At 37.8% G+C, this 12,127-nt stretch overlaps 1 protein-coding gene across 1 annotated transcript in view; it reads left to right on the top strand.

The window, feature by feature from the left end:
- The window catches only part of LOC150075985 (prolow-density lipoprotein receptor-related protein 1-like), a 1,358,636-nt gene that overhangs the window by 1,012,244 nt on the left and 334,265 nt on the right, over window positions 1-12,127 (top strand). Inside the window, 1 exon segment of the mRNA XM_090387555.1 lies at window positions 5,133-5,249. Coding sequence (XP_090243681.1) covers window positions 5,133-5,249 — 117 coding nt within the window.

Here is a 12,127-nt window from a genome sequence, read left to right as displayed (position 1 = left end):
CCTGTATACAGTACTCAAGATGTGGCCTTACCATTGCCTTATACAAGGGAATAATCACCTCCTTATCCCTGCTAGAAAAATTCCTGTATATCATTGACAAGACACCATGCGCTACTCTTGCAGCTCGTCTGCACTGCTCAGAGAACTTCATATCTGCCTGCACAATTACCCCCAGGTCCTTTTCATTCTCCACCACTGTCAGTGTAGTACCGCAGAGTTGATACGTTGCTCTGGGGTTACTGTTTCCCATATGCAGCACTTTACATTTGTCGATGTTAAACCTCATTTGCCACCTCTCAGCCCATCTGTTCAACCTTTCCAGATCCTGTTGCAGCAGCATAGCGTCAGTATTGTCCTTAACGACCCTGCCAACCTTTGTATCATCTGCAAACTTGGACATTAAACTTGATATCCCATCATCAATATCATTCATAAACACCGAAAACAACAACGGACCCAACACTGAACCTTGAGGAACTCCACTAATAACATTAGTCCACGTTGAGCAGTGTCCATTGATTACCACTCTCTGTCTTCTGCCACTCAACCATCCCCTTATCCATAGCAGCAATTTGCCTCCAATGCCACACTGCTCCAATTTGTGCAGCAGTCTTCCATGTGCAACAGTATCAAAAGCCTTTCTAAGATCCAAATATATAATATCAAAGTTATTCCCTGCATCCAGTTCTTTTGTGACTACATCATAGTATCCAATCAAATTGGTCAGGCAAGACCTGCCCTTAACAAAACCATGCTGCGTCTGAGCTATAACTGAATTCTTGTCTAGATGATCCTGCAGTGCTTCTTTAACCAGTGCCTCCATTAATTTACCTGGAACAGAAGTTAAACTAACAGGTCTATAATTACTTGTGTCAGCCTTTGATCCTCCTTTGTGAATTGGGGTTACATTTGCACATCTCCAGTCTATGGGCACCTCCCCTGAGTCCAAAGAAGCTCTCATAATTATGGCTAGGGGTTTGCATACTTCCTTTGCTGCCTCCTTTAATATAACTGGATAGATCCCATCCACCCCAGGTGCCTTTTTTATGTTTATCCTCAACAATCTCTCCTCCACTTTCCTCTCAGTTATTACAAAATCATCCAGCTCACTGCCAATGTTTACTTTACCTACATCATTCTCCTTCCTGAATAACTCCTCATGCGTGAATGTAGATGCAAAATACTCGTTTAGATTGTTAGCCACCTGAGCAGGATCCTCAACTGTTGAACCATCAATATCCAGTGGACCAATCTGATTCATCCCTTTCCTTTTCGAGTTCAAGTATGTAAAAAACTCTTTTCTGTTTTTCTTTGCATCCTTTGCCAAGGATTTTTCATAGTCTGCCTTTGCCTGCCTAATCTCCTTTGTGACTTGGTTACAGACCAACTTATATCTATCATAGGCTTCCATGTCACCCATTAATTTGTATGTATCCCATGCATTTTTCTTCTCTGCCACATGTCTCATTAGCTCATCTGACAACCATTTAGGCCTAAACCTTGAACAATATTTCTTAGTTGGTATGTAAAGCCTGGTAGCCTCCAAGATTAGTTCCTTGAATGCTTCCCATTTTGAGTTTGCTGTTGGTAACATCATCAGTTGGTCCCACTGTATAGAATTTAAATACTGTCTCAGACCATCATAGTCGCCTTTACGAAAACAAAAACCCTTCCCTTTACCTCTGATGGTAGTTACCTCCTTGAGTAAATCCCACTTCAACACACTGTGATCACTGCCACCTAGTGGTTCATTTATCTGCAGGTTCTTAATGCATGAAGAATCACTACTGATAATCAGATCAAGAGTATTGCTCCCTCTTGTTGCCTCACGAACATGCTGATGTAGAAAACAATCATCCAATAAATCCACAAAAGCCTTGCTAGTGTGCGAGTGACCAACCCACAAATTCCAGTCAATATCTGGGAAATTAAAGTCCCCCATTATAAGACTCTCAGATTTACTGGCCCACTCTATTTCCCTGTACAATATCTTATTATACTCATCAGAGTCATTAGGCCTATAGCACACTCCTACTCTCAATTTTGATTTCCCTATGCTTATGTCGCACCAAACTGACTCGACACTGCCCTGTCCATCGATGTCGACTGGCTTCACTTCCTTGGACTTTATGTGTTTCTTAATTAATAGCATAACCCCTCCTCCCCTCCTGTCCTGTCTATCCTTTCTATACACATTGTATTCCCCAAATTCCAGTTCCGCATTACTTATATCTGTGTGACACCACGTCTCTGATATCCCAACAATATCTGCCTTTGATGTTTTGAGCAATACCTCAAATTCATCAAATTTATTTACCAAACTCCTAGCATTGGTGTACACGCAGGTATACATGCACCTGTTTCTATTCTTAGCTACCCTAACACAACCCATGTGTTTACTTGTACCGCAATGACTACCAGCAGTCTCTGAAATATCCTGCATCTTGTTTTTCAGACTTCTGCTCATTTGAATAGAAGCAGTGCAAGAATCACTTCCACCTCTGCCAGTGGCTACTGTTAATCTATTAGTCCTTGTATCCCCCCCAACTAGCAGTTTTCCGACCCACCTAACACTGCCTCGACAGCATCAGCAAAAATTCTTGCACCCTTTCTATTTAAGTGTATCCCATCCCTGTAGAAGCAATCTCTCCTGTTAACAAGTACAGTCCAGGCTGAAAAAAATTCTACCCCTTGAGCCTTGCACAATCCCTCCAGGGCCGAATTGATCGACAAGGCTCTCATCATATACTCCCTCCTATCGTGTCTGGGCAGAATTGCAGACACTTTCAAGTTCAACCCTAATTCACGGCTTTTTTTCAACAGTGACCTGTACTTGCTAAGTAATTCCGCCGGTCTCCTACTCTTAATATCATTAGTGCCAACGTGTACAACTATATCACCTTTTGTGCCCTTAAAAGATGATATCCGCTCTACAACGTCATCAACCTTTGCCCCTGGCAGACATACCCTGGTCCTATTCCACCTATCGTTTTTACAAAGTATGTTCCCCGTTTCCCTGACAATAGAGTCACCAACAACTACTAGTTCCTGTGGGACCAGCGCATTCTGCCTAGGGGGCTGCTTCTGTGTTGCCTGATGACCAAGTGCAAGCTCTGGCGTTGATGTGGGCAGCTGAGAGCTTGATGGGCCCCTCAATTTATTTCCTTCGAGGGCATCCACCCTGTCCTTCAAGCTCTCATAAAGGCCCATAACAACGCTGAGTTGTCGCCTGATTTCCTTGCACTCCTTACATCGTGCACACACAAAGACATCCCCCTTGGCAGTATCATGTCCCGTACCCGACTGCTCCGCAAACATCAAGCAAACAGTGCATTTTAATAGACTGTGATTCAGAGGGCAACTGCCCCCCTCAGTTCTCCCCTGAACCACAGCACTCCCATTAGCTTGAGCCTTTTGCTTTGCTGCTCTGGTCAGAGTCATGATTCCGATTTAATTCAATAAAATTCAAAACAAAAATTAAATCCTTAAGTTATATCCCAAAACAGTTATGTTATATATATTTTTTTTTCGGTATCTAGTGTTTTCTACGAGTTCCCTTTATACAACTTCCGTATCACGTGTACCACTATAGTTATGTATTAATTATTTGTTACGATTAAGTCGTTATATATATATATATATATATATAGAGTTAAAAGTACAATTTAATTGACAATAAAGTTTATCAAGATTAATAGATTTACTGATTAATTGACAATATTATATTATGCACTATACGACACTAAGCTTATGCTATCGTGTAAAAATGGCGGGAATCACGAACGGTATTTCTACGGACTCGTAAGTATTGATTAGCTTCCAAATCTCGCTATCTCAATTTAGAATAAACTAAGGATCCTGACTAGGTCTATAATCTACTTATAGATGATAATTTGATATAACAGTTGGTTAATAAATCGACTAAATTTGGTTAAAAAAAAATTTGGTTTGTGACACGTGGATTTGATACCGTTACCGATACTAAGTAATATCTACGAAATCTCTGTCTAAGTTAAACTTTAAACTAAGTATCGTAACTAGGAATATAAAGCTACTCTAGAAAATAAGTTAATATGACAATTTAAACTAATAAAGCAGAAAATAAATCAGGAAAAACTCTGTTTGAAGAGCTTTAAGGAGCAATGTCCGCACAGGCTAACTGTGCGGACATTGCTCCTTGTGTGGTTTGTAAATTGTATTAGTTACCAATTCAAATCATTAAAATGCACTACACTTTCATCGTCATCATGTGTTCCGTTCTAAGAATCAATTTTGAACGCCTTTGTGATATTTTTCTAAAGCACATTTCTGGAGGTCACTACCATAGAACAATAAAAACAATTTTCACTTTCCAGTTTATTGGGCTTTTCTGTTACTGCAAGCGTAAGCGGGCAGTAAATTCAATCTTCTTGCATTTACGAAAATACCGATAGCTGGAATTGTGTGTGGGTTTTTACGTTATTATGGTGAAATGTGTTTCCCCTTTACTGAAATATTCAATCGTATAAAAAAACATAAATAAATTTTCAGAATCTTCTCTTCATTCCTTCTTTTTTAAGCTTCATAAACTTGTTACTCTGTGCAAATCGTGTTAGTTGCAATTTGTGTGTGCCGTTAAAAAATTCTTATGCATGCAGTTGGGAAATTTATAATTAAAAGAGAAGATTATCTTGGAAACAAACACCTCTTGAAGCATTTCTGAAGAAGACAACTCCTTGTGCAACAAACCAACGAGTGTCGAGCCAATAATGAGTGATCAACGAATGTGCATTTAGTCGATGATGATGAATAAACATTCTTAAACATTTGTAAGTCGTAAATAATGTCTCTATTGTTATAATTTGCTTGATTTTACAGGGTACGTTTTCATTTCTTTTGTTAAATCAATCATTGTTTAAACACAAACTAATTAGCTAACTGATTTCATTGTTGAGAACGTAACCCCTGTTTTTAACAGTATGTCTATGGGAAATAAATTCTCACTTTACGAGCGCACGCTAGGTACGAATTAACCCGTAAAGTCGAGAACTACCTGTGTATGTTTATTATATATTTATTTTTTATAAAATATATATTATATATTATGTTTTCATAATTTAATATTTTTGAACATTAAGTCAAAATCTTTACAGTTCCCAGAAACTGTTCAGAAAGTGAATTTCGTTGTGACAATGGAAGATGTATCAGAGCATCTTGGAGGTGTAATGGAGAGCCAAACTGTGAAGACAGAAGTGATGAAGCCAATTGCAGTAAGTTCTACATGATTAAAATATTTAACAAGCCTTATAAATTAAAATTCGATAGGAATGGAGGCATACATAATCCAGAATGTGAGCATAATCCAGTATTATGTATGTTATACTCTACTCTGAAATTAATAAAATGTATAGAATTTTTTAATGTTGCTTAACGTTGAGTTTATTCTGAGAATGAGATTGTTTTGTATTTTCGTTTGTATAATACAGTTATGTATAGTTTTAGCCAAATTTTTTACCAAGTACCAGCCAATAACATATTCTGAAGAGATATTCAGTGTACCACCATTTATGTAGTTTTAAAGAGAACATTTTTAATCATTCCCCACTCGTAGGCTGATTTACTATATAATTAGAAACAAAAAAAATTATTTTTAACTCTAAAATCATTAAATTTCAATATTAGTTAGATTGACTTCATTAATGTACTTGATAATGTTCAGTCAACAAAACTTGTGATGTCATCTTTCAGGAGTTGCATTGAGCTTGGCAAATTGTACATCATACACAATTTGATTTCACTTTGATTTTGAAAATTTATTGTTGAATTTATTGATGTCAAATGAAACATTCTTGCTACATACAAATGTATTATGCCTATCAGGCAGAACACACTCTAGAAGGAAGGGGATGAATCAGATTGGTCCACTTGATATCGATGGTTCAACTATTGATGATCCTGCTCAGGTAGCTAACAAACTAAATGAATATTTTGCATCGACATTCACACATGAGGAGTTATTCAGCGAGGGGCATGCCAGAGGTGTATTCAACTCTGGCAGTAAGTTAGATAATCTTGTAATAACTAAGAGCAAAGTTGAGGAGAAATTGTTGAAGATAAACACAGATTGTTTTGTATTTTCATTGGTATAATACAGTTATGTATAGTTTTAGCCAAATTTTTTACCAAGTACCAGCCGATAACATATTGTGAAGAGATATTCAGTATAGTGCCATTTATGTAGTTTTAAAGAGAACCTTTTTAATCATTCCCCACAAGAAAGGCACCTGGGGTGGATGGGATCTATCCAGTTATATTAAAGGAGGCAGCAAAGGAAGTAAGCAAACCCTTAGCCATAATTATGGGAGGTACCCATGGACTGAGATGTGCAAATGTGACCCCAATTCACAAAGGAGGATCAAAGGCTGACACAAGTAATTATAGACCTGCGAGTTTATCTACTGTTCCAGGAAAATTAATGGAGGCACTGGTTAAAGAAGCACTGCAGGATCATCTAGACAAGACTTAAGTTCTAGCTCGGACACAGCATGGTTTTGTTAAGGGGAAGTCTTGCCTAACCAATTTGATTGGATACTATGATCCAATCAGAAATGAACTGGATGCAGGGAATAATTTTGATATTATATACTTGGATCTTAGAAAGGCTTTTGATACTGTTGCATATAGAAGACTGCTGCACAAATTGGAGCAGTGTGGCATTGGAGGCAAATTGCTGCTATGGATAAAGGGGTGGTTGAGGGGGAGAAGACAGAGAGTGGTAATCAGTGGACACTGCTCATCGTGGACTAATGTTATTAGTGGAGTCCCTCAAGGTTCAGTGTTGGGTCCATTATTGTTTTCTGTATTTATAAATAATATTGATGATGGTATATCAAGCTTAATGTCCAAATTTGCAGATGATACAAAGGTCGGCAGGGTTGTTAAGGACACTACTGATGCTATGCTGCTGCAACAGGATTTGGAAAGGTTGAGCAGATGGGCTGAGAGGTGGCAAATGAAGTTTAACATTGACAAATGTAAAGTACTACATATGGGAAACAGCAACCCCAGAGCAACGTATCAACTCTGTGGTACTACACTGACAGTGGTAGAGAATGAAAAGGACCTGGGGGTAATTGTGCAGGCAGATATGAATTTCTCTGAGCAGTTCAGATGGGCTGCAAGAGTAGCTCATGGTGTCTTGTCAATGATATACAGGAATTTTTCTAGCAGGGATAAGGAGGTGATTATTCCCTTGTATAAGGCAATGGTCTGGCCACACCTTGAGTACTGTGTACAGGTCTGGAGGCCTCATTTCAAGAAGGATGTAGAGCTGCTGGAACGAATACAGAGAAGGGCAACAAGATTAGTGAATGAAACAAGGGGTTGCTCTTATGAAGGAAGGCTTAAGTTTTGCAAATTACAGTGTCTGGAGACTAGGCACCGGCGAGGTGATCTGATAGAGGTGTATAAAGCCTTGAATGGTTTAAGCATGCTCAATGCTGATGGGATTCTTCTTCTTGCTCAGAATAATCACCTGAGAGGGCGGAAAGACAGAAATTTGCCTTTAGCCAGCGGGTAGTTGGTTGGTGGAACAGACTTCCATCCCTTGTTGTGGAAGTTGATAGCCTAATTAAATTTAAGGCTCAGCTGGACAGGTATTTCAAATGAACGGAGGGGTGAAATGGGAGTGGTTTTTTTTGTTTTTTTTTTTTTTTTTTTTTTTGGCTGATGCTGCTTAAGCTTGCTTTCTTGCATCATATGCCTCTACTAATGCTAACACTGGTTAGCACTATACAAACAGGTTATATAATATATAAACTTTCTAAATCATCATGTATGTGGTCATAATCCTGTTTCAATGTGCTACTGCAACAGGATCTAGATAATTTGGGCAAATAGGCTTTTTTTTTTTTTTTTTTTTTAGGAGCATTAGCAACTAAGGCCATATTTGTCCAGGATATGCAGTGGTCATTCCCTGATATTTCCGCATCCTCCGTATTTGGTGGTGACGGGTGCAGATAGGCTAAGATGTGGCAACTGAAGTTTAACCTTGACAAATGCATAGTACTGCATATGGGTAAAAGTAACCCCTGAGAAATGTACCAACTGTGTGGTGCTACACTTAAGGTGGTAGAAAATGAAAAAGACCTGGGAGTAATTGTGCAGTCAGATATGTTTTCTGGCAATGCAGACAGGCTGCCACGGCTGGTCATGGGGTTTTGTCAATTATATATAGGAATTTTGCTAGCAGGAAAAAGGAGGTGATTGTCCCTCTGTATAATGAATGGTCAGGCCACGCCTTGAGTACTGCGTACAGGTGTGGAGGCCTCATTTTAGGATGGATGTGGATTTGCTTGAGCGTGTACAGAGAAGGGCAACAAGATTGGTGAGGGGAATGAAGGGATCCTCTTACAAAGAGAAGCTTAAGTTCTGCAAATTGCAGTGGCTGGAGACTAGGCACCTGCGCTGTGATCTAATTGAGGTATATAAGGCCTTGAATGGATTGAGCACGCTGAATTCTGATGGGATCCTTCCACTTATTCAGATTACGAACCTAAAGGGACATAAATTCAAACTAAGAAAAGACAGATGTAGAATAGATGTGCGGAAATTTGCCTTTATCCAGTGGGTGATTAATTGCTGGAAGAAACTTCCATCTGTCGTTGTGGAAGTTGATAGGTTAAATAAATTTAAGGAGGAACTGGACAGGCATTTGGAGGGAATGGTGTGATTTTTTTTTTTTTTTTGGCTGATGCTGCATAAGCTCATACACTTGCTTTGTTGCATCACATGCCACTACTACTACTACTATAATGCAGTTTATTGCTGTTTATTTTGAGAATAAATGATGAAACTAAACTAAACAGACTGAAAAACTGGATGGATTGCAAGTCAGGGCCAGGAGGAATACCCTGCCCTATCATTAATATCCAAACACCTCTCCATTGATAAATTGTGATGTCCTACCCAAGTACCGTGTGTCACACAAAACTATAAATATGCTCATATCCTTCAAGGAGACAGTAGTACAATTATGAATGCAAGATACCACGATTCATGGAGTTAACAGACTTCCAGCATGGAATGATAATAGGCTGCCACATATGCAAACAGTTCATATGTAACATTTCAGCAGCACTGAATATCCCTAGGTTAGTGATTGGCATTGTCATCTGCAAATGGAAGCAGGCTCACATTAAAACCTTCACAAAATGGCCTGGAAAACCTCCAAAGCTGATGGAACGTTACAGGATATTTATACAGACAATGAATTGTCCACTTGGGACACAGTCTAATATCATGGTACGCACGTGCACACACACACACCCCATTGAGATGATTGGGACAAATGTCAGTACCAGTACAATGTGCAGGACACTACACAATTGGAATTACCACCATTATGCAGCCATTCACCTAGCTTAGTCCAAGAACTGGTAGACCATGTACCCACAATTAATCATGATACACGTGACAGGAGAGCCCATGTACCATGATAAATCATGGTACATGGTCTACCAGCCTGACAGTCGTGCCTAGGTGTGGCAGATGGCTGGAGAAAACTACTTGATGGACTGTATTATCCTGACAGTGAAGTTTTTGGCAGAGACATTGTGATGGTATGGGGCTGGTTTTTCATGGATTGGCCTGTGACCATTGCATTGTTTTGTTTTGAACAAAACCATGAATGCTGTGATCTATTTGACATCGTGGACAATAATGCATAACCTTCATTTGGCAGCACATTGTAGAAAGCCCATACCTGTATTAGCAGGATAATGCTCCATGTCATGGTCACATTGTAACAGACTAATTTGGGGATATGAATGTTAAAAAGTTTGACTGACCAGCCCAGGGCGCTGACCTCAATCGTATAGAGAACCTCTGGGATGAATTTGTTCATTTGGTGCATGTGAGGAGAGATTGGTTGACTAGTGGTGCTGACTAGTTCCATTGAAAGATCTCAATGGAACTAGTCAGCACTTGGAAAGCCAAATAACAGAAAATATTGCAAGACATTTACTAAAAAGTGGTGGAGATTGTTCCATTGAGACCAAAGGCTGTCATAAAGACTAAAGGTTTCTGAACACATTATTAGTTTTCCTTCAAATAAAGGTTATTTGTAGATATGCAGATGTCTGGATATTAATGTTAGGGCAGTGTATAATTGGATTGATGAATGAATTATCATCAATTGAGGGAAACATGTATACAGATAACCCTCGTATAACACGGTATTTTGGTTCCTACAAAATCTCATGTAATGCAAAACCGTGTTATACAGGACAAAGAACCAGTACAAAAGGGGGAGGGCGTTAGGTCCCAAGAGCTAACAAAAATACACCCTTTTTTTAATAACTATCGGAAACTTAATTTTTATAGTAGTAATAACAACTTAATATTTTAACTTCATTTTTATAATAATAATAACTTAAATAGTAATAACTGAACAAACACTTTATATTACAAACTGTGGTACTTATATGTCTGATGATGTCGTTTCATTTAATTTTGTTCTTCTTCATCTCTGCTAAGCACGATCTCTTCTGCAGCATCTAGATTTCGTGTATCTTCTGCTCTCTTTAAAAGTCACGAACTACGCACTTCGAAGTCACAATTTTTTATGGTCTCAAACAAGCACAGAACATAACCCAGGAATCTCCCAATAAAATACAGTGAACCTGCACATAGATATAAAGCACAAATTTAATTTTATTACCTTATCAATTAACAAAGTTAAATATGATATGTGAAAATCGAAAGAATATTTTAGTGTTATAAAAATAAATTTACGCTTATTACATAGCTTAATTAATATGTACTGTAATAAGTACATACTAACTGATTGATATTTCTGTTCACTGACGTTTTTTGTTCTTGTAAAATTTGAAACAGTAAAAATGATAAGCAATTAATAACAAAGAACACAGCATGCACAAGTTGCAACAAACACAATATACACAAGTGAGATATAGAGTAATGAGTTTCTGAATATTTATTTATGTTTTTTATATGATTGAATATTTCATGGAAGGGAGAACACATTTCACCATAATAACGTGAAAACCCACAGAATTCCAGCTATCAGTACTATGGCAAATTCAAGATCGAGTTTACTACCCGTTTATAATTGATTACACTGACAGAAAAGATCAATAAACTGGAAACTGCAAATTGTTTTTATTGTTTTATGGTAGTGACTTCCAGAAATGTGCTTTAGAAAAATATCACGAAGGCGATAACGACTATAAGTAAGTCAAAAGCAGGGATTCACAAAAAGGAATGGAAATGTTGAAAATAACATCTAATAATAGCAGGGTTTTCCCAGCACAAAAGCTCAAAAATATCATGTTATGCGAGATTTCCCGCAATTCTCTTACCGTGTTAGAGCAAAACCGTGTTACTAAGTACCATGTTGTGTGAGGATTGCTGCAATTTATCAATTGTGTTAAAGTGAAAATGTGCTTTAGAAGTACTGTGTTATATGGGGGGGGTTACCTGTACTGTAAATTTACACCCTATTAATGGGAGGAATTAGATACCATCGAGATAATTGTGTAGGTGATTTTAATTATGCTGAGAGGGTGATCATCTCAGTTTTCTTAGTTGCATTTATTTCCCAGTAATTGATTAAAATGTGTAATTTAGCTACTTTGACTCCCTTGCTCTATTTATATATTCTTCATCCAACTGATTATCAGTGACAGTTAGTAGTATAAGAAATGGCTAATTATAAATTGCATTTTGATTTTTTTAAACCTTTAGTTTCGAAACTCATTAATTATAATTATTCTTATAGTTAATTTTTTTAAATTTAAAGCTAAACCATATTTCTAAAACTACTATAATCAGAGAATTCTTCACTTGTTTAACAAAGCATTCACTGAGTTACAGATGTTCCTTCTTATAACCAAACTACACGGGTCTAATGCCATATACCTGTACTACTGTGTGGACTTGGAAATATCATTGACCACGGGAGGGTCTCAATACTCAATTTGCATATCTGACTGCAACCAACTACACCAACAGCACAGGCTTACAAAATTACATCATTGTTGTGGCATATCAATATTATTTATTGTAGGAGTAAATAATATTGCTTTTTAGCATATTTTATAGTAGAGTAACAAATAATTAAAATAAT

The sequence above is a fragment of the Mastigoproctus giganteus genome, chromosome 13 (assembly GCF_048544385.1).
Source record: "Mastigoproctus giganteus isolate SK-2022 chromosome 13, ASM4854438v1, whole genome shotgun sequence".
Lineage (NCBI taxonomy): Eukaryota > Metazoa > Arthropoda > Arachnida > Uropygi > Thelyphonidae > Mastigoproctus > Mastigoproctus giganteus.
The sequence above is the reverse complement of the archived record's forward strand: the minus strand, read 5'-3'. Positions and strand labels throughout refer to the sequence as shown.